Source organism: Phyllostomus hastatus, unplaced genomic scaffold, assembly GCF_019186645.2.
Source record: "Phyllostomus hastatus isolate PE091 unplaced genomic scaffold, TTU_PhHast_1.1 phas_scaffold_55, whole genome shotgun sequence".
Taxonomy (NCBI): domain Eukaryota; kingdom Metazoa; phylum Chordata; class Mammalia; order Chiroptera; family Phyllostomidae; genus Phyllostomus; species Phyllostomus hastatus.
The window spans coordinates 4,186,875-4,213,449 of NW_025334035.1; the positions used below are offsets into that span (position 1 = coordinate 4,186,875).

The 26,575-nt window shown below is 49.8% G+C and overlaps 5 protein-coding genes across 19 annotated transcripts in view; 2 read left to right on the plus strand and 3 right to left on the minus strand.

Moving 5' to 3' along the window:
• Positions 1–5,988, plus strand: part of CHD3 (chromodomain helicase DNA binding protein 3) — a 25,471-nt gene extending 19,483 nt beyond the window's left edge. For 4 of the 11 annotated variants that reach the window (XM_045824419.1, XM_045824422.1, XM_045824421.1 and 1 more), the window contains exons 30-40: positions 122–284; positions 405–526; positions 630–765; positions 876–977; positions 1,157–1,285; positions 1,677–1,785; positions 1,980–2,112; positions 2,418–2,659; positions 3,708–3,871; positions 4,117–4,243; positions 4,723–5,988. In XM_045824419.1, the coding sequence (XP_045680375.1) occupies positions 122–284; positions 405–526; positions 630–765; positions 876–977; positions 1,157–1,285; positions 1,677–1,785; positions 1,980–2,112; positions 2,418–2,659; positions 3,708–3,871; positions 4,117–4,243; positions 4,723–4,963 (1,668 nt within the window). In that variant the 3' untranslated portion in view covers positions 4,964–5,988. Of the gene's footprint in view, positions 1–121; positions 527–629; positions 766–875; positions 978–1,156; positions 1,286–1,676; positions 1,786–1,979; positions 2,113–2,417; positions 2,660–3,365; positions 3,565–3,707; positions 3,872–4,116; positions 4,244–4,722 lie in introns of those variants that run through there. The other 7 variants (XM_045824424.1, XM_045824428.1, XM_045824417.1 and 4 more) reach the window with 6 other exon arrangements.
• Positions 5,989–6,771: 783 nt separating this feature from the next.
• On the minus strand, positions 6,772–8,960 carry RNF227 (ring finger protein 227). Its single transcript, XM_045824451.1, has 2 exons — positions 8,367–8,960; positions 6,772–8,265 (listed from the first exon to the last, which is right to left on the minus strand). The coding sequence occupies exons 1-2, from the start codon at positions 8,884–8,886 to the stop codon at positions 8,210–8,212; spliced, it is 576 nt and encodes a 191-aa protein (XP_045680407.1). The 5' UTR covers positions 8,887–8,960; the 3' UTR covers positions 6,772–8,209.
• A 3,936-nt stretch (positions 8,961–12,896) lies between these two features.
• KCNAB3 (potassium voltage-gated channel subfamily A regulatory beta subunit 3) lies at positions 12,897–20,091 on the minus strand. The gene is made up of 14 exons (XM_045824304.1): positions 19,521–20,091; positions 18,144–18,187; positions 18,022–18,059; positions 17,704–17,783; positions 16,148–16,192; positions 16,013–16,057; positions 15,753–15,796; positions 15,457–15,543; positions 15,118–15,203; positions 14,836–14,956; positions 14,656–14,750; positions 14,442–14,562; positions 14,183–14,271; positions 12,897–13,913 (listed from the first exon to the last, which is right to left on the minus strand). Exons 1-14 carry the CDS (start codon positions 19,760–19,762, stop codon positions 13,836–13,838), a joined length of 1,215 nt encoding a protein of 404 aa, XP_045680260.1. The 5' UTR covers positions 19,763–20,091; the 3' UTR covers positions 12,897–13,835.
• Positions 20,092–20,658: 567 nt separating this feature from the next.
• On the minus strand, positions 20,659–22,325 carry TRAPPC1 (trafficking protein particle complex subunit 1). The gene is made up of 5 exons (XM_045824399.1): positions 22,186–22,325; positions 21,982–22,080; positions 21,760–21,830; positions 21,263–21,401; positions 20,659–20,968 (listed from the first exon to the last, which is right to left on the minus strand). The coding sequence occupies exons 2-5, from the start codon at positions 22,078–22,080 to the stop codon at positions 20,840–20,842; spliced, it is 438 nt and encodes a 145-aa protein (XP_045680355.1). The 5' UTR covers positions 22,186–22,325; the 3' UTR covers positions 20,659–20,839.
• The window catches only part of CNTROB (centrobin, centriole duplication and spindle assembly protein), a 28,914-nt gene continuing 24,585 nt past the window's right edge, over positions 22,247–26,575 (plus strand). For 2 of the 5 annotated variants that reach the window (XM_045824394.1, XM_045824397.1), the window contains exons 1-5: positions 22,430–22,581; positions 23,044–23,562; positions 24,617–24,701; positions 24,960–25,041; positions 25,522–25,678. In XM_045824394.1, coding sequence (XP_045680350.1) covers positions 23,281–23,562; positions 24,617–24,701; positions 24,960–25,041; positions 25,522–25,678 — 606 coding nt within the window. In that variant the 5' untranslated portion in view covers positions 22,430–22,581; positions 23,044–23,280. Of the gene's footprint in view, positions 22,356–22,429; positions 22,582–23,043; positions 23,563–24,616; positions 24,706–24,959; positions 25,042–25,521; positions 25,679–26,575 lie in introns of those variants that run through there. The other 3 variants (XM_045824395.1, XM_045824396.1, XM_045824398.1) reach the window with 3 other exon arrangements.

Genomic DNA, 26,575 nt, shown 5'->3' on the forward strand with positions numbered 1-26,575 from the left:
TGCCTTGCATTCCTGAGTTCCAAGCTCAGGCTGGTTTGAGATGAGACAGAGGGGACTGGAGTGTCCTATGTGTCTATTGCCAAAGCAGATTCTGCGTCTACAACTCCTCCTCTCCCCTCAGGTACAGGAGTTTGAGCACATCAATGGGCGCTGGTCGATGCCTGAGCTGATGCCTGACCCAAGTGCTGACTCTAAGCGCTCCTCCAGAGCCTCGTCTCCTACCAAAACGTCTCCCACCACCCCTGAGGCTTCTGCTACAAATAGTCCTTGCACCTCTAAACCTGGTAATTGGGCCAGAAGGGCGGGAGAGAAGATGAGGCCAGTATCTGATGGGACCAGACACAGAGTGGTTGGAGTCAAGAAGGGGGAGTTTCTGCCTTCTTTATTCTTCTTTCCCCCTGTAGCTACTCCAGCTCCAAGTGAGAAAGGAGATGGCATAAGGACACCACTTGAGAAGGATGAAGCTGAAAACCAGGAGGAGAAGCCAGAGAAGAATAGCAGAATTGGGGAGAAGATGGACACAGAAGTGTGTGGTTCCCTGGCTCCCCTGAGGAGAGAAAGTGGGGGGATCTTAGAGGCCAGGTGTCTGGTAGCCCTCCAGTTCATCCAGACCCATTGTTGTCTTCCAGGCTGATGCCCCCAGCCCCGCCTTATCACTTGGGGAGCGGCTGGAGTCGAGGAAGATTCCTCTAGAGGATGAGGAGCCAGGGGTACCTGGAGAGATAGAGCCTGAACCTGGGTACCGGGGGGACAGAGAGAAGTCAGGTGGGTGCATAGACTTATGGGTGATGGGCTTAGAATTTGGGGGTTCCCTCTTCTAGGGTCAGGGAATGAGAGTGACATCCTCCCTTCCTGTCCCTTACCCCCTTCCACAGCTACAGAGTCGACGCCAGGAGAGAGGGGGGAGGAGAAGCCATTGGATGGACAGGAACACAGGGAGAGGCCGGAAGGGGAAACAGGGGATTTGGGCAAGAGAGGTAATGGGTGGAAAGACTGGACCTGGGTACCTGAGGGAATCAGGGGAGGTGGAGTCTGGGCAATCAAATGCCTTGGGTGGAGAGCTATTACAAGACCCAAAATAGTACAGGGTGTATGTAGTCTTGGGACCTGGAAGGAGACTTCTGAGGTATGAACTTGGCTCCATCTGCCCTAACAGAAGACGTTAAAGGGGGCCGGGAGCTTCGACCTGGGCCTCCTCGAGATGAGCCTCGATCCAATGGGCGACGTGAGGAGAAGGCAGAGAAGCCGCGGTTCATGTTCAATATTGCAGATGGTGGCTTCACAGGTGGGGGAGCCTCTTACCGCCACCTATTTTTCACTGGGATTTACTCATCCTTATGAGGTTTCTCATTTTGCCTGAAGCAGCTTTCTGCTCCTTTAATTCCAAGTGCCTGCCCATGAAATGGTGCATGCTATTTCTCCTCCTTGCCCTCAGACCTTCTTAAGTGTATTCCTCACTCCAAAGTTATCTTTATCATACCTTTATTCTTAATTCTAACTTGAACTTTGTTTGTAACTACTTTTATTCCGAGCCCTACCCTAACCTTGACTTGTTTCTCATAAAGAGCTCTTAGTGTTCTCTACCACTATTCAGTTCCCTCATCTCTCCCTGTTAATTGGGCTGAATGTGGTTTGAAAACTCCTGATACCTCATCTATCTTCCATTCTCTTTTCAGAGCTTCACACACTATGGCAGAATGAGGAACGGGCAGCCATTTCCTCAGGGAAACTCAATGAGATCTGGCACCGAAGACATGACTATTGGCTTCTGGCTGGGATTGTCCTGTATCCTTTGGTAGAAATACAAGAAAGGAAAAAGCTCTCTCAACCTGGAAAGGGAATCACAGAGAAGAGGTGTCCACACCCAGGGAAGGGGGCATAGTGCCACACTTGGGGGAGATGAAGTTAAAAGGAAGAAGTGTCCATAGCCCAACCCTGCCCTGTTAAATTCCTTGATGGTCCCCTTCCTTCACTGGCAGCCATGGCTACGCACGGTGGCAGGACATCCAGAACGATGCTCAGTTTGCCATTATCAATGAGCCATTTAAAACTGAAGCCAATAAGGGAAACTTTCTGGAGATGAAAAATAAGTTTCTGGCCCGGAGATTCAAGGTGGGGATGAGGGAAGAAGGGAACAATGTTGAAGAGGGGTTGGGCCAGAGGTCGGCCCACTGGTTGGACTGTAGGGTTTAACACTTTGAGGGTGGTGGTGATGCTTGAGGCCAAGAGCAGAGTGTAACCTTATGTTTGGGACTGTGGTCTGGATCTGGGCTGATGCTAGGGGTGGTATTGGTGTGGAGCTGGGGGTTCCCTGAGCTAGCAGAGAGGGCAGTGTGTTCTCCAGTGCTGTCTCTCGCCTTCCATCCACCCACTCACTGCTAGGTCCCTGCACTAATCTCCTTTCCCCATGCCCTCAGCTCCTGGAGCAGGCGCTGGTGATTGAGGAGCAGCTTCGGCGGGCGGCCTACCTGAATCTATCGCAGGAGCCGGCGCACCCCGCCATGGCCCTCCACGCCCGCTTCGCCGAGGCCGAGTGCCTGGCTGAGAGCCACCAGCACCTCTCCAAGGAGTCGCTGGCGGGGAACAAGCCGGCCAACGCCGTACTGCACAAGGGTAAGGGCCGCGGCGGCCCCGCGCGGGGGAGGGCCCACAACGCTGCGTAAGTCTTCACCCCGCATCCCTCAAAATCTTCCCACCCCTCTGACCCCTTTCCCTCTGAACCATCCCCCTCTGACCTCTAACCCCACCCCTGACCCACCTGACATCCCCTTGGTTTTTAGTCTCTAGGGTTTGTGCAGCCAGGCCTCATCTATGCCCAGTAGCATTCACATCGGTGTTTAAAAGAGGGACTTTCTCCCCAGAACCCCATGAGACTGCACATCATCTCTAAAGGGCAGAACTTCTTTGCTGACCCACATGCCTGCCATACTGCTAATAGCACCCTCCCTGGGGTATTGGCCTGTGTAGAGCCCACAAAAATCCTTATCTGCAATCCCACAAATCACATTCCTCACATCTCATTCACCCCACAAGGCAGAAACTACCATCATCCCACCCTCTGACCCTACTCCATGAAACGTCCCTCTGACCTTCACCCCTTCCTCCCAAACCCTCTTACCTTGAAAATAAAATATAAAATTCCAAAGCCCTTTAACCGTCTAATCCTATCTGATGTAGTGACTGACTCTTGGAACCTTTGATTCCTATTCTAATTCCTTGAATCTGTAATGCTGACCCTCTAACCACCCTCCCCCATTATATATTAAAACCTTGATCCCTAAATCTTTGACACCACTTACCACTTCCCCGTGCCTCTTGACTATTTCCTTCCCATCATCCCCAACCCCAAAACCTCACTCTTCCAGTACGGGATGTTCTGACAACTCCCCGCCCCCATGTCTTCTACTGTCCTCCCCTGTCTCCCTTTTCTCCATGATCCCTTTCCTCCTTTCTTCTCTCATCTCTCTATGTGGTGATCTGGTCTCTCTGCCTCTTTACCTGACACTTACTCCCCTTCCACCGAGTCACTCTCTTTTTCTGCCTATTTCTGTCGTTTTCTTCTCTGGTTCTTTGACATCTGTGTCCTCTTGCTCTCTTTTTCTGACTTTATCTGTCCATCTGACTCCTCATCTCTTTTCCTGGCTCCATCTCTTCCTTTGCCTGTCTTTCTCTTGCTTGCCCTTCTTTCTCCGTGGCCCGGGCCCCAGTTCTGAACCAGCTGGAGGAATTGCTGAGCGACATGAAGGCAGACGTGACCCGCCTGCCAGCCACGCTGTCTCGAATACCCCCCATCGCAGCCCGCCTTCAGATGTCAGAGCGCAGCATCCTCAGCCGGCTGGCCAGCAAGGGCACGGAGCCTCACCCCACACCGGTAACCCCCTTTCCCTCTAACTGCGTTCCCCTGTTGGTACTCCTCCTGCACATATACATACACGTACATTGAATCCTATACAGTATGGAAAAACGATACACTCTACCATATTCCTCACCCTTGAGTCTCCATGCCTGTATGCTATACCCTGCAGTAGTTCTGGAGTTTGGCCCATAATGTTTTCCCTTCAGTTTCTTTCCTCTTGGACTGTAGACCTTCTAACCTGATCTTGCTCTCTATTCCAGGTGTTTCCTCCAGGTCCCTATGCTACACCTCCGGGGTACGGGGCAGCCTTCAGTCCCGCTCCCGTAGGGGCCCTGGCCGCCGCAGGCGCCAATTACAGCCAGATGCCCGCAGGGTCCTTCATCACAGGTCAGCTGACTTCCTCTCATTCCTCCTTTTCTGAGCTTATCCCTGCTCAGCTACCCTTTTGTTGCTTCAGCCCACCTCATTGCATTGGAAGTACCCTGTGTTTTATGGAAAGAAATTGTTCTGGGCTTTCTTCTTCCCACACTTTCTTAGCTTCTCTTCCATTTCCTTTGTCACAAACCTCATTCAGGGTTTCGGTAGTTCTACAGCTTGGTAGCTCTTACCTGAGCCTCCTCCATCTGTGTTACTTCAGGGAAAGAGAATATGAATGAAAAGGGGGTATAGTGAGAGTTGGAACATGTGTTCCATCATGCGGCACAAAGGGGACTATCAGGGAGAGGGGTTGCCCTGGTCTTCCTACCAGTATCCCAGACAATTGCAAGTGGCATAAGGTGACTTGGAAATGAGAGTATACTGTTGTCAGAAAGTGATGTTTAGGAGAGAAATAGGGATTGACACTTCCTTATCCTTTGCCCAAACAGCCGCCACCAACGGCCCTCCAGTGCTGGTGAAGAAGGAGAAGGAAATGGTGGGAGCATTGGTGTCAGACGGGCTGGATCGGAAGGAGCCCCGAGCCGGGGAGGTGATCTGTATAGACGACTGACTGGATCCCAGGCCTGCCCATCATCCAGGCCCCGTGCCCGAGGTCGACCCCCAGCTCAGGCTCTGGGGCCTGCTGCCAACCTTCCACCTTCCCCAGCCCTTGGGCCACCACTGGGCTAGGAGCCCCTTTGTCCCTCTCTGTGACTCCTCTCTTCAAGAAGAGCCCTTTGTCTTTCTCCACTCCCGCGCACCTTTCCCACCATGCTTTGAAGACTGCTGGTGAGAAGAGGTCTGGGTTAGCAGGGTCTTCCAAGTACCTTTATCCTCCACTGCCAAACATACACAGCTTCTCAATAAATGGTTGTGGGGAGGAAAGAAGTGGATCCTCCCCAATCTTTATTCCTGCAATATAATATAAGCTCCATCTTGTGCAGAAGTGGGGGATTAGCATTGCCTGGCCTTTAGAAACTTTGGTGGGGGAAAGGAGCTTTGAAGAGAGGAGGGGGACTTTAGATAGGGATGACAATGAGCCCAGGGAGGGAGGAAGGGAAGAGGAGGGGTGGCTGCATGTTTCCTTTCCCTACCTCTCCTCAAGTAGTGTGGAGCAGTTACAAGGGAGTCAATTGCTGTTCAGCCTCAGAATAAAGGCGCCATTCACTGGCTCAGTTACCTCCTGTGTACTGGCATCTTGTGTCGGGCATCTTACCCCCTCCACAGGGGCCGAGAGCTACCCCTACAAAGAGAGTAATGGTTGGGCGATACTCCCTCAAGCCAAAGAGGAGCTTCCCAATCTGCCCTAGGGACCCAGGTAACCTAGAAAGGGTAGGAGGAAACATAATGGGCCAGGTATTGGGGGGACCCCCACCTCTGGGGCTCAAGTTTTTTGAGGACTTCCTTCCATCCTGAAGGCCTGAATGTGGACTAAATTTGAGTGGGTTAGGCAGGGGGCCTAATCAGGGGATTACTTTACTTTTGGGACCAGAGCAAAATAATAAGGGCAGGTTAGGGAGACATGGACATAACTTGCTCCCCAGGAGGGGCTGAGGAGAGTGGCAGTTTGCATGGCGAACCCCCCACTTCCTCTTTGCTGCCCCTTCACTTTCTTGCTGCCCCTTTCCCAGTCTCTTTTCACACTCCTGGTCTGTCCCAGTCCCCTCTTCTGTATCAGGTTTATTGGTTGTACATATAAATTATACTTTCCTTTCTGTGTGCTTTGTTATTTTTGAGTGGGGGCGTTCTTTGATTGGGGGGAGGGATAAGGAAATGGTATTGCTTTCTGTCATTTCATATTATCGTTCTTTTTCTCTAAAAAAATCCTGTGACTACCTTTTTCTCATTTTTATTTTCTTGGATTATCGACTAAAACTCTGAGGCTCTCTTTCCAACCCCAACCCTAATGTGATGAGCTCAGTTTAGAGATGGAGGGTGACCAGCTAGATACCTACACAGGCCTCAGGTTGAGATTAGAGAGAGCAGGGTTCATCCAACAAGTGTGGGAGGGATGCCTGGAGATTCAGAACTGCCTTCTATTCATCCTTTGATCATCCTTTCCACCTTCAAGTTGCATAGTTCCCACAAGAGTCAGTAGAGGTCACCAAAGCTCCACAGGTTTAGTTTCAAGTGTGTAGAAGTACTTTTTTTTGTTTTTAAAGATTTTATTTTTTTATTTTTAGAGAGGGAAGGGAGGGAGAAAGAGAGAGAAACATCAATGTGCGGTTGCTGGGGGTCATGGCCTGCAACCCAGGCATGTACCCTGACTGAGAATTGAACCTGCAACACTTTGGTTTGCAGCCCGCGCTCAATCCACTGAGCTATGCCAGCCACGGCAGAAGTACTTTTTTTGCAAAGGAGCTGTGGGGGTGGGGTTAGACTTCCATGGCTTGCTAAATATTTGAACTGTTAGACACTTCCTTGACATATGTTGCTCACTGCCAGGGCTGCTCAGAGGCTGAGAGAGATCAGTTTTTTGAGTGTTAAAGAATTGAAGATAAATCCAACAAACATTTATTGAATACACACTATACATTAACACTGTTGTTAGCCTGGAGATGCAATACTCACGAGGCAGTCATTGCTCTCACAAAACTTACACTCTAGGGGGCGGGGGCGCCAACAAATATAAAAGCAGTGACCATAAAACAAGGCATGCTATAGAGGGTGAGGGAAGGGGCAACACCGAGGTGAATACTGAGAAAGGCCTCCCAAGAGAGGGAACATTTAAGCTCAGACTTAGAAAAAAAGCCAAAATATAGTTACAAAAGTTGGGGCTTATACTTAAGTTCACATTTTTAATTCAAAGGAAAATGCAACTATGTGCATGAAGAATTTAAGATTACTTCAACAGAAGATGTCACTTAAAAACCAATAAAATAGTATATAACTTATTAAATACCATTTGTGTTCTAAATATTCAACCCATAGATGGTAATATCCTAGAGCACCTAGGATGTGGACCAATGCTTAAATATTAAGATGCTCATATTACCTGGGATTCTTGTTAAAATGCAGGTTCTGATTCAGTAAGTCGGAAATGGAATGCTGAGATTTTGCACTTCCAATAAGCTTACACTGACCTAGTATAAGATATTGATGGGATTTTAAAAATAGAATCCATGGCATACAATAGAAGTCCAACTATTGTATACAAAATTAAATGGGCATCTTTTTTTCAGTAGCGACTGTTTCCCTTTGACTATAAAAGTACAGATAGTATCAAAAGTTTAAAATTGGATGGTTTTACCAAGTGTCTCTCCCTTCTATCCTTGATAGGCCCTAATTAGGTGCCTTGGATTAATGTTCTTTGGACCTTCTGATACCTGCCCTAACAAGTTGAAGGGAGATTAAGGAATGAAGCAAGGCAGTGGCATCTTGATAATTTTAGGGATATAGTACTTGGAGTGGGGAGACAGTAGGCATACCAGCGCCGAGGTGGGGAGAGAGGTGGGGAACCAAAGGGCTTATTTTTCTCAGTTCTCTTACCCTGTAGAGAAGTGAGATTTAACATGACCTGAAAATCAGCCTTTTCCTCCTGCTCCATCTTTCTGGAATTTTCAAACCGTTGACACAAAATTGCTAAAATGGGACTTGTTGCTCCCACACATCAGAGCTGCCCTGGACAAAAGCCAAGTCACAGCTAAGGAAACAATCTGTATTCTTCCCACGGGAACGCAGACTGTTTTTATCATCCCTGGGCCACTCCATCCTGAATATGTAAGACTGGCACAGCCAGCAGATGGGGGAGATCTGTCTAGGAGCCTCCCCAGCTCAGCATCAACACCTCCTAGGGCGTTCCCTCCCGCCCTCAGCTCCACTTCCTCATCAGTGCCAGTCCTGGGTGGGAGAGGGTGTAGCCTTGGCATAAGCCACTTGTAGGCCCTGAGAATGCAGATCCCACCTTCCTTCTGCCTTAGCTTCCGGGTCCCGGAGTTACAGTGTGCAGCGGGTCATGTGGGCAAAGTCCTTGATCTCCGGACAGTATAGCACTGGGGGAAAGAAGAGGTGTTAGTGGCATCATGAGGATGCAGCCTAACCCTGGAGTTCCTGGGCCCTCTCTCCCCGGCAGCCTCCGGGGATGGCCACTCACCGTTGCTAGGCAGCGGGCGCCGCCAGCGGCGCGCGGGAGCCATCAACCTGTCCAAGAGCCGCCGGACAGTGCGCCACCCCGCGTTCCTCGACCTAGACCCCTTCTCGCTCTCCTCTTCCTCATCGTCGGCCTCTCTGTCGGCTTCGCCACCTTCCCTTACCGGGCTACCTGCTTCATCCGGTTCACGTTCCGCACGGGCTTTTCCCTCCAACCGCGACCACAAGTCTGGGTCCACAGCGACCTCCGTGACCCCGCCGCGCGGGAGTGGGGTGGGCGCGCGGCAGAAGGGGCATGTGACGATGCGGCGCAAGCGCACCATGCGCGCTGCCGCCCCACTGCGGTCGCCGCGCGCCACCAACTCGTGCAAGCAGGCTGTGCAGAGTGTGTGACCGCAGCGGGCACGCGCCGTTCCGGGCAGGCGGCGGGGCGCGCGGCCCCGGAGGTTGAAGGGCCGGTAGCAGATGTTGCAGTCCATCTCTCCCAGCTCTGGAAGAGATGGCACCTTCACCAGGAGCTGCATGGTGCACGCCGCGGACTCAAGGATGTCGCTAATGTGGCTGATGTTGTGGGCAGAACGAGCTGGCCGTCCCTGCGACCCGGGTCAGGTCTTGGGGCCCGCGCCGCGGCCTCTGGCCCCTTTTAATAATGAGACCCCGCCCCTCTCGGCGTCACGCAGTGGTCTGGACGCTCCCTGAGGTGGCACGCGTGGGGGCGGTGGAGGCCAGAGGCCGGGAATGTCAAAGCTGCCGGAGCTGGTCGGGGAGTTGGGTAGGAAGCCTAAGTGGTGCCGAGACCCGGCGATAAAAGGCCCACAACCTTCTACTTCCTCCACATCTTTATCCTCCAACACAAAAGCTGTGTTCTCTAATTCTACTATGTGCAACCTCCCTTGTCCCCTTCCTGTGCCCCGCCTCAGCCACTGGCACGGGTCTCTACAGCCCCTTGGGCCTGTTCATTCAGTTGATCACATTTTTACGACCCTACCCAAACACACTTCCTCAGCCAGTGACAGTGCCCATTCTACCCAATCTTCAGTGGACTCTGGGATGTTTTAACAGATGCTGCCTGGCAGTAGCTCATTCTGGCATTATTATCCATGACTATCTTGTGTTTTTGCAAGGCTGATCCCCCAATTTTTTTCTTCTCAAACTCTTCAATTCCCAGCTGACATTTCAGCCTAAGGAGGGCCTTAGATTTCAGGACCATGGCCTTAGGAATGCTGGGAATCCATTCCTTCCGGAGTAGCCAGGCCTAGACACCCACATACCACGATGGTTCCAGCAAAGCAGCCCAGCATGAGTTCTGACTCAGGGATCTGACCTCCCTGACAGGTAAACAGGACGTAGTACTCACAGCCCACATTCCCTCATGGTGCCACACCCATCCCCAACTGCCTCCTTCTGACCTTCCTCTCCTGGACCTGCAATCCATGTTCTGGTGTGGAGGGTAATATCTAGAACCAGTTGGCTTGAGTTCATATCCCAGCCACTACTACTTAATAGTTGTGACACTGAGCAAGTTACTTAACTTCTCTGGGCCTTGGTCTCCTCATCTATAAAATGTGGATAATAATAGGATTGAATGAACCTATATATGTAAAGTACTTAGAACAATGCCTGGCATAAAGTAAACACCACATATTAGCTGTAATTATTATCCCGTGCCCCCAGTCTATATTGTGTTCACTTTAACTTCTCTCTACTCAACATTTTCAACACCCATCTCTCTTGATCAATACAAGATGGGCTTCTCTACACCCATGGCAGTGTAGAGTTGATTTTGCTTTAAACTAGATTGTTAAAACCTTAGAGGATAATCTTTTGTGAGGAGGTAGACCATTATTTTTAAGCAAACAATACAGAACTTCTGTATTGTTTTCATGGTCACTTGGGGGAAAACTATCTACTTACTCCAATGACACTGTCATAATTCACAACTGTTTTGGAACTTCTCTTTGGAATGCTGTTCGGAGATCTCACATCTTTTAATATCTCTAGTTGTTGATTAAACCTTAAACTTTTAAGGTAGATTTGATTATATAAATGCTCCCAAGCTGACAGTTAAAGCCTCTCTAAACTTCAGTCCTGGATATTCAGTCTCTTCCTTTCCTATTTATCTCCAGGAACCCCAACCAATGATTTCTTTGTCCAAATCAGCATCTCTTCCAGCGTTTTCTACTTCTTTCTTTATCTAACTCCAGAAATTTAGGTGTTAATCTTGACCCTTCTCTCATTTTCATCTCCCTTTACTGACTTATCACCAAGCCTGGTTCATTTTGCCTCCTAAATATCCCTCTAAGCCACCCACTTTTCTCTACCTCCAGCATACCACCCTAGTCCAAGCTGCCATCATCTCTTGCTTAGACCCTCATAGGAGCCTTTTAACCATTTCGTCCATAGCTGTTATGGCCTTATGCTAGCTTTTCTCTACACTAGAGTGATCTTCCCAAATCTCAAACTCAATCATGTCCTACCACACACCCTTTGCTCTCCTGTTTTAAACCTTTTAATGTGCTTCTCCCATTAAGGAGAAGGAATTGGGGTCATTTCGCTATCCCTCCATGACTTGCTTGTCTGATAGAATGTGCCAGAAGTGATGAATACTGGAGCATAGTCCTTCAGAGACCTTGCAGTTTCTGCCTCTGTCCCTTTGCAGTATTTCCCTGAGACAACCATGTAAGGCAATTCAAACCAGTGGTGGATGAGGCCACATGGAGGAGATCTGAGGAGCCCCAGCCAATAGCCAGTTTTAACAATGAGATGTACTAGTGAGTCCATCTTGGATTTTCCTGCCCAGACAACCAACTGGTTGAATTCAGCCACATGAGTGAGCCTAGATGAAAATAACAGAGGAGCCCTGCCACCCCCAACCAGCCCACAGAATTACACACACACACACACACACACACACAAATGATTTTAAAAATTAAGTGTTCAGAAGTTCTTTCAAGCCGCTAAATTTTGGAGGTGATTTGTGGTGTATCAATATATAACTGATCTAGAGGGTTTCCTGCTGTTCTTAAGATAAAGATAATATTCTAAAATGCCCTATGAAGTCTCTCTATGTTCTGAACCCACCCATGTCTCACGTTCTGCTTCCCTTCCCTCTTTAGACACTGGTTTTTGAGACCTTCGGCTTGTATGTTTTTTTTCTGCCACAAGGCTTTCTTGTATGCTATCCCTCTAACCTTCTTGCTTTCACCTTGGTACACCTATTCATCTGTCAGCTCTCAGGGCAGCATTTCCTCTGAACTTTGGATAACTAAAGTTTTTGTTTGGGGGTTATTTGTTTCACCCATGAGTAAGTACTATAAAGGTGATTCTGTGTCTGATTTTGTTCACCATTGTATCCCATAGTAGGACTCGGTAAACAAATACTTGTTAAATTAATGAATGAGGTAAGTGATAAATGTGGTGAATGAGGTGTGACAATAAAAGAAGGTTTCTTATAAGGGGTTTCTAAACTGAATCTGAAGGTAATTATAAGGAGGGTTTTTTTTTTAATATTTTGAGAAATGAGGGAGGCATTTTTAAGTAAGTGCAGACCTCTCCAAGATAATTATTTAAAAGAGGACTATTTTGAATTTATAAATTCATGTATGTTACAGAATAACCAGTCATAGTTTAGCAATACATTTTACCTCTTTGTTTCCTCCACAGTCTTCCAAAATGAGTAGAACTGGGATGTAAGTATTCATTAGTTGATCTGGTTCGTTACTAATCCCAAAAATGGCATGCTGCTGTTTCTCTTTTGGAAATTGATTTTACTCTGCTCTCTCAGCTTTAGGATCAAAGGTGAGGATGGGTAGTAGGGAGATGATGAGGTTGTATTTTAAGGAAGGCAGATCTCATCCTTTCTTGCCTTGTGATCTTTAAAGGTTGTAACTTTCCACCCACTTTCTGTCTCAGGGAAATTGGAGTCCTTTGGGGAAGACTAAGGGGTGGTATCTGACATAATCCTCCTCGAGTCTGCTTTTCTGCCACCCTCACACCTAATCTTTCACTTGTTTTCTGTTTTTTTTTCCTTATAATGATAACTCCTTTCCCTTTTCTGTATCATCTCAACCATGGACTGGGTTTCATTTTACCTCTCCTTCACCGAATCCCAAAGCCTCCACCTCGGAACAGCCCCTCCCACTCAGCCACAAGAAAACTACCAAGATAGTTCCCTGGCATATGTGTAGGTATCAGACGAGAGGGAAATTAGGAAGTACAAGACAACTTTCAAAACGAAGCAAGGGCAGTAGTGTCAGAGGGAGGAAAAAGACTACGAAGCCAGATCTCTCTGGGTTCTAAGGAATGTGGCAACTGAAGGAAGGAAGAAAACGGGGGCTGAGTAATCTGGTGCCTGGGTCCTTGATGAGAGCAGTGCCTAGGAGCACAAGGCTTGGGTCCCTGAGGCATGTGAGCGATGGAGAGAAAGCTAGTACTGGAACTTTCTAATGGCAAGGGTTTAGAGGGCCAGCTATCTGAGACTGAGACTCTAACCTCCCACCCCCTGCAATGTCAACACGCAGTGAGTGAGGAAGGATTAAACTGAGATTTTATTTACAATTCCCTGGAAAGTCTTACAGAAGAGGGGCCGTCATTATTGCTTTAAGATTATTGCCAGAAGGAAGACTGCAGTCTTTCACTGACAGGTAGGAAGCCCTGCTAAAAGCTCAAAAGTCTATCCCCAGACCTTTGTTTGTCAGCCCCATATATCTGCTGTGACCTAAAGGCTGTCACCATCTCCTGCAAAGTACAGCCGAATCGTGTTTTCCAAGGGCTACCCTGGCCAAGTTAGCCATCAAATTTCCCTCTAACTTTGTCAGTGCTGTTGTCACTGTATTCCCCACCCCTACACTCTGGGCAGAAACAAGGTATTAATACTAATTTCAGTTTTAAGCCCTCCTCCACCTCCGGGCTGGGAAGCAGGGTCCTGGTTTCCCAAAGAGTATCGTTTACTTCCTGCCAGGGCCAGCCTGGCTTCTTTAGTACGAGATAACATAAGAGCCCCATTTTCTGTTGTCCCAGATGATATCACAACTCACTTCTTATTCTAGGTTATTACCCCTTGATGATATTTCAAGGGCCACTTCTGAGGTACTCTGCGTTTATGTCTGCCGTTTTTTGTTTTTCTTTTTTTTTAAGGGGCTTTGGCTATTGGGGTAAAAGAAAGGGAGCAAGACCAAATGACAGAGAAGAGACGGCCCAGTAGCTCATGCCCAGGATTAGCAAAAAGGCCTAGAAGAACGCAGCAGGGAGCAGCGGACTACTTTTCCTCTCAAACCCACTGCAGAAGGATATGGCTTTGTTCATGCATATCGATTATCTTATCGAAGCCAGAACTCGTTAGTGGGCAGGGCTACTCTGGCTCTGGCGGGAGGGATCCGGAGCTGGAAGGAGGTGGGTGTATGGAAGCAGTTCTGGGTGGGCAGGTAGGTAGGGGTGCAGTGGTCCAGGTTTGGGTCCCTGTGTCCCTGACAGATTATTTCTTGGAATGTGGTTTGTTCCCCAGGAGTCCATCTATCTCCGTGACGGTCTGCGGGGTCAGCTGGCTCAGCACCTGGAAGAGAATCAGGTGGTTGAGTGACTGAAGAAAGGCATGAAGTTTGATGTCATGAACTTATGGGACCCAGGGGAGCAGCACAGAGTGCCAAGTGGCAGGGAAATAATCACAGCTGTGCCTGTTTTGTCTTGTCACCCTGACCTCTCATCAGCAAAATGAGGACCTTGTAGTGGGTGACCTCACAGGCCCATTCTGGGTTGGACAATGAGGCTTTGACACCTGGGGAGGGGATAGAGATGGGCTCACCCTCTGAGTCCCCAGCTCACCTGTAGGGCACCCAGATGTTCCATCAGCTGCTCTGCACTGGACGCCCCCAGCAAGACGGAGCTGACACCCTCACTGCGGAGACACCATGCTGGGGCCAGAGGAGGAAAACAAGAGAACTGATGGGTAACAGTGAGCAGATGGACATTAGAAGTGTCTCTGAGGAAGAGGGTTCTCCCCGAGGACAAACCAGTCTTGGCTTTGGGAGTGTCTCAGGAGGAAACAAGCTCCCTGCAGGGTCCAGGGCTGACAGTGTCTCACCAATAGCAAGCTGTGCCACAGTGCAGCCCAGCTGGTGAGCGATGGGGAGAAGGTCCATGACTTTGGCTTGTTGCTTCTTGCCATCTTCACTCTGCACTTTGTCCTTGAGCCACTGGTAGCCCTGGAGGCCACAGAGAATCAGCAAAAGATCACACCACCACCCTAGAATGGCCAGGAGAGCCCAGTCCTGCCATCCCGAGCCCTAAGATCACACCTTGATAGTGACCCTGCAGGGATCTGGGACTCGCCCATCATACTTGCTAGTGATGAGGCCACAGGCCAGAGGGGACCAGGTGACTGAGCCGACACCTAAGAGCAAGAGGATTGGATGTGGGGAAAGGGATCAAGGTGATAGTAAGCCCAAGGGAAAGGTAGGGATAAGGGGGCTACAAACCAATCTTGTGGTAGAGCTCTGGCAGCTGCATCTCCATCTTCTCTCTCTGAAACAGATGGTGCTCTGCTTGTTCACACACCGGGGGGATCAGATTGAACTGTCTGGCCATGGCGTAGGCCTCCTGTGTGTGTTGAGAAAGACATGAGGGGCTGGGGCAGAGATGGGGGTCAGAGCACCCCTTCCATTTTCTTCCACTCCTCCTCCAATAGAGTGGAGTTTGGAGTGGCCATGTGAAAATGGGAACTAGTTGTGGGACAGGGACAAGTGGGATAGCACACTCACCATGATTTCTGCAGCCCCCCATCGGGATGTCCCCCAGTATAGGGCCAGGCCCTGGTTGATGACATAGGTCATGGCTCGCACAATCTCTAGGCATATGGGAGAGGGAGAGCCTTACTGTCAGATTCCTGCTATGCAGGACTCCAGACCTGCAGATCTCTGCCTGCCCCACAGAGACCCCAGAGAGGTTGGTATCTATTTTTTGCCTCCCTCCCTAAGTCCTGGGATCTGAGCCTCCACTGTGGGAGGCTTCCTGAGCTAGGGCTGGCTTCCTGCTGAGGGTTTGAGAAGTTGAGAAGTGCTCAGTTTTGAAGGACTATCAGGGTTGGGGTGCTGCTTTACCCTCCATGGGGCTGTTGGGGTCTGAGCGATTAGCAAAGACGATGTCCACATATCCCAGCTGGAGACGTTCCAGAGATCCTCGCAAGCCTGGGATAGGGATAAAGACAGGAAGGTAAGTACCTTGGCTTCAGTTTCTGAAGAATAAGGGGTGAGGTCTGAACCTCACCCCTTTGCCATGGCTGCCTAAATTCCAGTTCCCTTATTCAAAGCCTCTAACTCAAGAGCTTCAGAGAATGTCCCCAACTCCTCTGGCTTCCATACCAAGCCACTTCAGGTTCTCAGTCTTTAACTCTCACCCTCGATGATGTGTTTGCGGCTCAAGCCTCGCTCAGTTTCTGCCCTGTAGGAAAAGGAAAGTCAAAGCTGAGGTGTTACAAAGGGAGGAGACCAGGGCTGGGCTGGCACCATGAGGAACTGGGATTGCATTGGTTTTCACAGGCAAGAAGCAGGCCTGGGGTAGCAAATGTGGGGACAGCTGTCACCACCCTTATCCCATACACCTGCACATATCCTCTATGTAGATCTTCTCCCCAGTTATAGGGGGGCAGCCACTTACTGTCCTCCCCAAAAAATCTTTGTGGTGATGACATAACTTGATCTCCTGGAAAAAGAGAAATGGGGGAACCCACAAGAAAAGGTTTTTTTGATGATCACATCCCCAGCAACCTTCACCCCACAAACACCCTCTCACCTCCAACCTTTGCTCTTGAGGATGTTGCCTAGAGTTCTTTCAGCCCTGGAAGAAAGACAGTGGTAGAAGCACTCACCCTTGAAGGTGGATCAGTTCCTTCCCCTCTCCCTCACCTTTTCCATCAACCAATTTCCTCTCTTGTAAAGTGGAGCATAAACCAGGAGCCCAGGGGCTCAAGGCCCCATTCTGGACTAAATAACAGAGGCCCCTGGAACTAGGGGCACAGTTGTACAATTTTCATTCAATCATTCAACTATGTACCAAGCTCTGGTCTGAGTTTGGAAGGGAAAGAATAGGAGGGGAGTGGGACAAACTAGGGAGACACTGGTTCCAGTCATCTGTGTTGCCCTCCCCCTTGGGTCTCTGCAAAATCCCGCCTATCCTCCAAAGCTTAGCTCAGATTCTACCTCTGAGCAGAATGGAAAATGTTCTCTGAATGCTATAGGCTATGGGCAGTCTTTCATATCAGTTTCCATAGCTCTCATTGGCTACACCAGTGATTTTTACCTGCTGTGATGTGGCACACTGGTCTGCCACAAGAATTTTTAAAACATGCAACACCTGACTGTTTAGTCAGGGGTACTGACCTCTTTTCTCTTAGATTGTCAAATTTAAAAAATGCAACAGACAACACAATAGCCATCTGATGTGAATGAATCAAAAGTATACCTATTTTTTTGTTAGATAGGCAAAATTATATTTTTTGGTGTGCCATAGAATTTTAGTAATTAGTTTATGTGTGCCAGGAGATGAAAAAGATTGAAAACCTCTGGGCCACACAATTCTTTGGAACTTAACTATGAGCTAAGGTCTAACAAGTCTTAAGTTGTTATAATGGACTGTTATTCAGTGTTTCATAGCTCCCTGTCTTCTCAGTTTGTTTGTATAACCTCTGAGGCTGTAAGCATATTGAGGGCATATTGATGGCATTCCACAAGCAGTGCCTGCTCTGTGCTTGGCTCTGTGTAGGTACTTAGGTGATATGGGGAAAAGCAAGACAGAGTTCATTGGAAGGAGAATCCCAATTGAGCAGCAAATATGGCCACATGAACCAGTAATTGATAATGGTGTGTCAGAGGGTAGTGTAAAGTGCTTTGGGAATTGAAGGGGGTAGTGATCAACTTTGGAGAATTGTGTGAAGGCTTCTTGGAGGAGCTGACATTTGGGCCAAGTCTTGAAGATGAACAGAAGAGTCTGTCAAATGGAGAAGATGTAATGGTAGGTCAACATAGGTTTTGGGTACTCCCAGTGTGAAGCCATAGGTGTGTGAAGTGGCATGGTATGTTTGAAAATTTAGCTTTGAAATCCCCACACAGTTGCACACAACTGATGCCCAAGATGTATTTGCTGGTTTTATTTTATTTTGACTGCACAGTCTGCCCATTGCCTCCTAAGCTGGAGAAGGACTTGATGTTTGGGACTATGAGTCCCATAATGTTTTGGGGGCCCACTGACTGAAAGGTTAGAACTTAGTGTTCGCAGAATTCCTGGGGTTCTTAAGAGAGAAAACAGGAAGTCCTGATGTTCTCTCATCTTCTAAACATAATTTTCCTTACTTTCCAGCTGCGTACACTTCAGCGGTGTCAAACAGGTTTATACCATGCTCGTAGGCTACTGTCAGCACATCCTCTGCTGTCTAGGGAGGCGAGAGAAAGAGATGAAGATCAACCACTGGCCCCTCAGTCACCTCCCTCGCTGCACCCTGGCCCATAGCACCTCAGCCTTGCTTCCAGATCCTGTCCCCTTTCCTCACCCTCCAGCCTTGAACCCCATCCATCAGTGCTTGTTGTCCGGACCCCTATCCAGGTCCATTCCCCCCAGGCTCTGGTTCCCTCATAGCCCCTCACCCTGCTTCTAAGTCCCATCACTTATACCTCATCCGAGATCTGAGAACCAAATGTGACCCAGGTACCTGCAAGAGGGAAGCCAGGCACATGAGAACTGTGGGAGGCAAGCCATAAAAAAACACCCTTCCTTTAAATCCTTTCTAACTCACCTAGGCCAAGACAGGACACCCGAAGACCAGACTTTCCTAGGTTTCTGCAGGAGACAGAAGTAGCAGGAAGGTGTGGAGCCTCCATTAGGGACACAGATTATCAGCTCCCACTTCCTCTCCCCCCAGAATAAGAAGCCCTCACTATGTCTCAGTCCAAAGAAACTAGACCCAGTGGGCTACTGAATTGGGCCCATAGCATATGTGAACAAATAAATGACTTCCGCTAGATCCACTGTCCAGTGCCTCTCTTCCCTCCTAACACATTGGAGATGTGCTGCCTGATTTATGTTTCTTCTGTGGGATCTTGTTTGTGTTTGAGTCATCTCTAGCATGTGTGGAGTTGGGGGCCTGGAGAAATGTGACTGGTGGATTATGTTGAGTTTGTGAAAACAGACCTTCAGACAGAGTGCTATGCTAAAGGGCAGACACCAGAGATGGAGGGGTGAGCCAAGTCAAATTCAGGCACTCAGGCAGGGAAGTGTCCCTAGATAAGCTAGGCAGATAGACCTCCAATATAGGTAGGTAGGAAATCTCCATGGGGAGTATGACAGGAATGACAGGAAAGGCCAGTTCTTCCTCTTCCCCTCTCTATTCCCTCTGCTCCTGTGGGCTTGTGAAGTTTGTCTCTGAACCAGAGAGCCCCCACCTTCCAAAACACCCACTCAGGTTGTTGACTCAGCCTCCCAAGCAGGGCTGGCACATGGAAGGGATCAAATTCCTTAGCTGGCAAAGCTCAGTAAGATCAGTGATCTCTGCTCACTCCCAAGCAGGAACCCCCTCCCCCTCCCCTCCCCCTATTAGTAGTTCTGAGAGCCCAGCAGCTCCCCAAGATAAAGTCTGTTACATTATAGTCCACCTTCCCCACTTGACCCCTCTTCCTCAGCATGGGGTTGAAAGATGTGGCTCATCCTTCCCAGGACCCCATTTCTGTCCCCCCAAGAAAGGTCGCTGGAGACTGGGCCCATGGGGCAGGTAGGGGCAGTATCTGGGTCAGGCACCCTGAGCAGGCCAGAGCGAGAAGCCCTTTCCTTCCTCCACCTCTTCCCAGGACACCGACCCAAGGACACTCTATCTTGGGGGGTGGGGGGCTGGAGATTCATGCATCCCTGGCTTTCCTGGGGGTAAGGAGAAAAGCTCAGGAGCACCCCCTGGGTCTGACAGGACCCATCAATCTCAGTAAACTTGAATTTCTCCTAGTCAGGGGTATCAAGGAAGACCAAGAGAGCGACAAAGTAAGGGAGTGCCAGCTATGGGAAGAAGAGATAGAATGAGCCAGGACCTTCTTAGTGAAGTTTGAGAGGGTCCTGGAGGCATCCCAGAAAGCCTCAGGTCAGGAAAGGGGAGCAGATAGGGCAGGCTGCCCGGCTACCCCCATACCTGTATTTCATGCCAGTGCCGCGGCCGGTGCTCTCTCGGAGGGCCCCAGCGGGCGCTGGGGGTCGGTGGACCACTGCGGCTCGGGCCTTTGGTCCTGGCCCTCCTCCTCCTGGAGGATTCCCATGCGCCCCGCCAACCGGCCCACCATTGCCGCCCCCGGGGCCTGGCCTGGGTCCACACAGACGGTCCTCACTGCTTCGGCTGCGAAGGTTCTGCTCAGTACACGCGATAGACACCTGCATGCCGGCTGGCCAGGGTTGGTGAGGGGGCTTCGAGGGGGCGGAGAGGGAGGAAGCCCGGAAGCCCGAGGGCGGACAAACGGGGTTGTAGTGGCTCGAGCCCTGAGGAGAGCGGGAAGGCTGAGGAGGCTGCAGAGGGAGTCAGCAGGCAGGATTGGGCCCGCGGGGGCGGGCTGTTGGAGGTCGCGGGGTTTGCGGTGGGAGGAGAGAAACACAGGGGGAACCACGAGGGGAGTTATTCCTCTATGGGGGGCACTGGCGCAGGGAGGAGGGGGAAATGAATGACAGTAGAGGTGGAGGGCGGTCCTAGGAGGGTAGGGACCTAGGGACAGTTGGAGGGGGGCGGGGAGAGAGTTGCCACCTCAGCCTGTTCCGCAGCGGGACCTGCTGGGCTCCCAGCCCCGTCCGCAGCAGGCTCAGCTAATCATCATGCAGGCACCGCCCTCTCGTTTGCATAAACCCGCCTGCCTCCCAGTTAAACCTGCCATTATCTGCATAAACCCCACCTTCTGAAGCTCCATAGCTTCAATCGTGGGTATATTCAGGACCTGGAGAGCAGACCCCGGGAGGGTGGTTTTCGGTACCCTCTGGATTCAACCCAGTGGTTCTCAGTAGAGGACGACTGAGACCCCCAGGGGACGTTTGACAAGATCTTTTTTTGACAATCACCACCGGCGACAGGTAAGTGGCGCCCAAGATAAAGTACAGCATCTAGTGTGTGGCGCCCAGGACAAAACACAGGACAGCTCCCCGCCCCTCCCCCCACCAATGAATTATCCAGCTGGAAATGTCAGTAGTGCTGTTATTAAGAAACCCATGGTCAGGCTCAGGGGATGTGGCCACCGTCCATGAGCAGGGCAGGGCCCCGACCTACCACCCAAACTGACACACTCAAGCCACAGAGTGACAAAAAGTTTATTCTGGACTTCTCACGGCCTTTGGTAGAGGATAAACCTAGAGAGAGGGCCTGGTTTGGAGGTAATGACGGGGAGGGCACCAGGGTGGGCTGCCTGGGAGCTAGAGGGGTTGGAGGGGCAGGTAGACAGAGATTCTCCTGAGGGGCGAGGTAGGGTGCGTCCTTCAGCCAGCCCTGGCAGAGAAAAAGGGCAGAGAGCGGACGTAGGAGTCCAGTCGGGAGCGGAAGAGCTCACTTTGTACAGTCTGTCCCAGCGGGCACAGGGGATTCTTCACCACCAGCTCCACGTACAGCTATGGGGAGGGAGGGTGTTAGAGCCAGGGTCTGGACACTTCTTGTTTCCAACTCTAAACTTAGTATAACCTCAGGGATGTGCGAATGCAGTAGGATCAAGGGCGAGGAGGCAAGCCCTCCTCGAAGAGAAACTGGTGGTGGGAGTGTTGAAAACTCTGACTTCTATCTGACTTATATACTCTTCTATACACTACAGTAGGATCCTGGCAGGGATTTTGAAGGAGTCTTGGGGCTCTACATGGCCACTGTTGTTGAGGAGCTTTGGGATAAGGGTCCCAGGGTCTGGCACTGACCGAACTGTAGATGTGATGCAGCACATCTCGGATGGGTCCCACGCCCAAGTCAGTATTCATGACAACCTTGATCCCAGTGGGTGTCTCGTAGTAATGGAGTTTGTAACGGCTAGTCTGGAAGGACAGAAAGCCATCCTTCCTGCAGAGATGAGGAGGATGTTAAGGAATGAGAGAGGAATTTCTCCCAGAAAGACACTTCTAATCCTCTTTAGGTCGACTCTTCTCTCTAAATGCATTTGTAGGAGTCTGGTTGACTAAGGACAACTCTCATTTCCCGGCCCCGCACCGATCCCCCCATTTGGCCCCCACATCCAACGTTTCTACCTTCAGATTTTCCTCACCGCGGCTTCTTCCAGCTCCAGCATTGTCGCTTCAGATTAGCTTCCCCTCCTTGGGAGCCAAATGCCCCTCCCACTCCAGAACACCCCCGCCCCCCGCAATTCCCAAGGCTATTCCTCCTTCCCTTAACATCCCCTCTGACTCCGGATTCCGCGTACATGTCTAGCGGGGACATCTTGCTGACAAACGAGCGGATAGAGAACAGCATCCCGTACATCAGCTTGAACTCCTGGAGGGAGAGGGGCAGAGTTAGCTCTCGGTTGTTGAAGCAGACAGACCAGGGGCGGGAACGAGCCAGGATTTGGAGGGAGGTGACTGGACTGGGACTGTGTGCGTCTGGAGATGAGAGGTCACCCGGTTGCGCGGGGCCCTCTCGTCACCTCCTCCTTGGGGATCCCCGCTTGCTTCTTGCGGTGCCACTCGCTGTAATGCAGACACACTCCATTTCGGTCAAACAGGTACAGGTTGTGGACAGTCATCTGCAGGACACAGAGTGTGAGCCTCGCTCCGGTACCGCCCACCCTCTGTGGGTCCCAGTTTTCTGCCCTGGATCCCTCCAACCAGGCGGGGTCCCCCGAACTCACCGGAACTGCTCCAAGTGCCTGTCACTAGATGCTTCCGGTTTCCGCGGAGCCCCGCCCCACCGGGTCCCCTCGCGGCAGAGGAGCTACTACAGCGTCCCAATACCTCTCTCAGCCAATTCGCGGCTGTAGGGCCCGCGCACGCGCGTTCCAGCTCCCAGGCTCCAGAAGCAGTAAGTACGTCAGCGAGAGAGGTCTTCGGGCTGGTGACGTCATCGAGGAAAGAGAGGCGGGGCTTTGGGCGGTGGGCAGGCGGTTGCCAACGGTTTTGAGTGTAGGGAAGGGCGCGAGGGGGGAGGTCTAGGTCTTTCCGGATCCGGGCTCGGGCAGGGGGCTATCCGTGACAAATTGGGGGGCTGAAGACTGGAGGTGTGGGATAGTCGGAACGGAGTAATCAAGGTACAACATTGCAGGCTAGGTTTGAGGGGGGAGTAATTTTTAGGGACATTATGAGGGTGTGACTGAATATTCACAAAGTTTCTTTTGCGGTAGTGGGAAGGGAGGGATTCTAGGGAGCCTTGCCGCGGCTTTCGTAGCAGGAGGGGTTGCAGGGGATTTACGAGACAGTTGACTCTGGGTAGAACTGTGCAGTGGGCAGAGGGGAGGTGGGGAGAGTGGCGTTCCTGTCTCTCTGAGACTGGAGCCAGTTGAGGGGCAGGTAAGGCAGCTGGACGGAAATTAAGCCACTATTTGATTTGGGTTTGTTTCAGTTTGCATGTTCTGGGTGTGAGAACTTAAGAGCTGAATTGACCAGTGATAGCCTGTGCCAGAAGTTGATCTGCACCTTTCAGCACTCCAGATGAACTTCAGGGGTGCTTTTGTCCCCCACTCACTCCTTGCTTTTCCCCATCTTTTCTACAGTTTCCAGGAGCTGTGGAAAGAAATGCTTTTGCTTTCTCCCATGACCTGTAGTACCGGTGGGAATCTTTCCTGTAACCAGAAAGCCTCCATATCCCTATTCACCAAGATTCCTTGGCTTGGAGTTTTCCCCCTTTCTCCCAAATCTTCCTTCTCTGTGTACTTTACCCCCTGGGCTCTCCTAAAGCAGAACCAGGAGTTCCTAGCTCTGCTGTCTCCAGTTGTCTCTTTCCTGTACTCATGGCGACATCAGCTACCAGCCCCAGTTCACCTCTCCAGGCTGAGGATCTCCTGAGTGATTCATCAGAAGCCCCTGGGCTGAACCAAGTGTCCTCCGAGGTGACCTCCCAGCTCTATGCTTCTTTGCACCTCAGTCGTCAAGCAGAGGCCACAGCCCGAGCCCAGCTGTATTTACCCTCCACTTCCCTACCACCTCATGAAGGGTTAAGCAGCTTGGCCCAAGAGCTGAGTCGCAGTTTGTCAGTTGGATTGGAGAACAACTTGAAGAAAAAGGTGAGGGAGGTGTGTCTGGGGGACCTCTTGGGTCTTGAGATTGGGGGTGGTAAAAAAAAAGCTTTACTGAGATTTGAACTATTGTTGGATTTCATATTCCTTTTAAGTACAGAGTCAGTCATCCTTGTTTCTGGGGGCCAATGTTTATGAGAGAGAAAGAGAATGGCCCAGGACACCAGAATTTGGGAAGTTATAAAATTTCCCAGTGTTTTCTTTGTCACAGATACCTGCACTGTGGGACAGGTTGCTGTGCTTCTCTGACTGAGATTTGGGACCTGGAAGTGAGGATAAGGTTTCTTTTTCTTTCTTTTTTAAAATCCTCACCCGAGGACATTTTTCACTGCCTGTCTCTCTCTCTCTCTCTCTCTCTCTCTCTCTCTCTCTCCCTTTTAGAAAGTATGGGATTGGGGATGGAAACATCGATTGGTTGTGTTCTTGTACATGCCCAACAGGGGAACTGAACCTGCAATCTGGGTATGTGCCCTGACCAGGGATCAAACCCTTGACCTTTTGGTCTATGGGATGATGCTCCAACCAACTGAGCCACACCGGCCAGGGCTAAGTTTTCTTCATCCTAAGAGGTAACTAGGGACTTAAAGATAGCAGCAAAATATGCTAAGATCGTTTCAGTTCAAAACTGTTTTGATTGTATGGTTCAAAATTAGGCATGTAAATCATTAAGACACAGTTTAATAAATTATACATGTTACAGAGAAAATAGTTATTAGTGTTCCATTGAAAAGGTCTCATAACTAATTTCCAGAGTTTGAAAAATTGATAGCCATGTACTACAGTTTTTAGGCAGGTTGTTTACTCTCTAGTTGGCAAGAATCCTCACTACTCTTGTTTTAATGTGCCATATTAATTTATTTACACCACCTGTCTGGCATCTGTACACATTTGAGTTTCTGACCCTTATTGGGTCAGTTCTCTTTGTTCTTGCTTTCCCAGGTGCTGGAGTAAAAATTCTTGAGTTTTAGGGGGTACTGGATGCCTTCTACTCTGGCAGTAGGTAGAATATAGATTATTCAAGTTGCTTCTGATTTCTGTTACTTTTTTCTAGGATGGTTCCAAGCACATCTTTGAGATGGAAAGTGTTCGGGGCCAACTCCAGAGCATGCTCCAAACCTCACGTGATGCACCCTATCGTGAGTAAATCCATTCCCTATAAAGGAGAACCTAGATTTAAGGAGTGGGAGAAAATAGAGAAAGGAAGCGGGGTGCCAGGGGAACCTAGACCTCTGAGACAAGATTTCAGAAGGAAAGGCTTCAGTTCTTTGGGAGAAGGGCTAGAGGAGTGGGTGAAATAGAAAGGAAGGCTCTCTGCTTTCTTTTCCTTCAAGTGGCCCTTGTTCCTATCCTTACTTGATCCTTGCTGGCTGTGGGCTCCCTTTGGCTCCCTGCAGGAGATCCCCTCACTCCAGGTGTGGGCTCAGAGAGACGGGAAGAAGACTCCTTTGACAGTGAGAGCACAGCCACCTTGCTTAAGTGAGTTCCCCGTGGGATTGTTCTAGCTTGATTGCCCTCTCTCTTACAGAGCCGAGTGTCCTATTTCTTAGTTCTTCCTTTAGTGCCATTGTACCTCTTCAGGCCTAAGACACTTGCCACTTAGCTTTTAGTTTTATCCTTTCTCTCCTGTCTTCTATTCTCTTTACTCTTCAGGAACTTGGGCACCTGCTGCCTAGTACTTGGCCTTCTCCCAGCCTCTACTCCTCCTTCTCCCAGAAGAGTTAGCTTGCTTCTGTGGAGACTTTTACCACAGGGAGTGTGGCCTGGAGGAAGGAGCACTATAGAGAGAATCACAGAACCTATGTGCTGTGTATGGTTCTGTCACTACCTAACTTAAAGACATCGGCCAAGTCTCTTGTGCTTTCTGAGTTTCAGTTTCCTTATTTATAAAATGTCACAGTTGGACTCGTGGGTCTCAAATCCTTTTCCAATCCTAATATTTCTATCTGATTTGCTCAGCACCCGACCCTTGCAAGACTTACCTCCATCCAGCTCAGCCCAAGCCCTGGAGGAGTTGTTTCCCCGCTACACCAGCCTTCGGCCAGGACCCCCACTAAATCCCCCAGATTTTCAGGGCCTGAGAGATGCACTGGATTCAGAGCATACTCGTCGCAAGGTGAGATATAAAGACTTTCTTTTGAAAGCAGCAAAGATTAGAAATAGGGCTAAGTGCTAAGAAGGGAAGAGGGTTAAGGGACCGAAGCTGGGGCTTTGCTCTAGTGGCTCTTCAGGAAGGCCTTGTTCCACCATCCTATCTAAAATGCACACCTCTCCTCCAGGTATTCATTACTCTGTTATATCCTTCATGTAGCTTATCACAGTCTGATGTATCTTGCTTATTTTGCTCTTCTAAAATCTAAGCTCCATGAAGGTCATACCTTATCTTTTTCAGCACTGTCTTCCTAAAATTTAGAATATACCAAACACATAGAAGCACTCCATAAGTGTTTGGTGAATGAGCAATGAACTTTATTGTCTTGTACAAAGGCTTTATAGCTGCTGATACAATGAGTTTTATCTCTCTGAACTTCAGCCTGTCTGATGGGAGAAAAAGAGGGACAAGGCAGAAGAAAAGTCAAAATCATTGGTTGTGTTATCATTTTTGGAACCTTCTCTTCTTCTATTTTCAACTGCCTGGGCACGAATGACAGGTTTTGCCTTTATCCTTGCGATGTTTAATCACTGTGTTCAATGAGCTTCTCAAGGCAGGAGTAACTTCCCACTGTTTGCAGCGTGGGCTGCTGCACCCCTACCAAAAGGTCTGTGGAAATTTTTCTCAGGGGATCCAGGGGAAGGAAGAGCCTGGAAGCTAAGCTCCTGCTTTCTGAGATGGTAGAGGAAGGTGTTAGAAGTCTCGGGCCATAAGGTTTATGCTCCAGAATTCCTGATTCTCTTCCAAACCTATTCTATCCTTGAGATACAGCCCATTTCCTGTCTCTAGCCCATTTCCACCTATCTGGAAAGTTCAGTGCTTTGGTCAGACTAAGGATGGCAGTACTGTTTCTTTATCTTT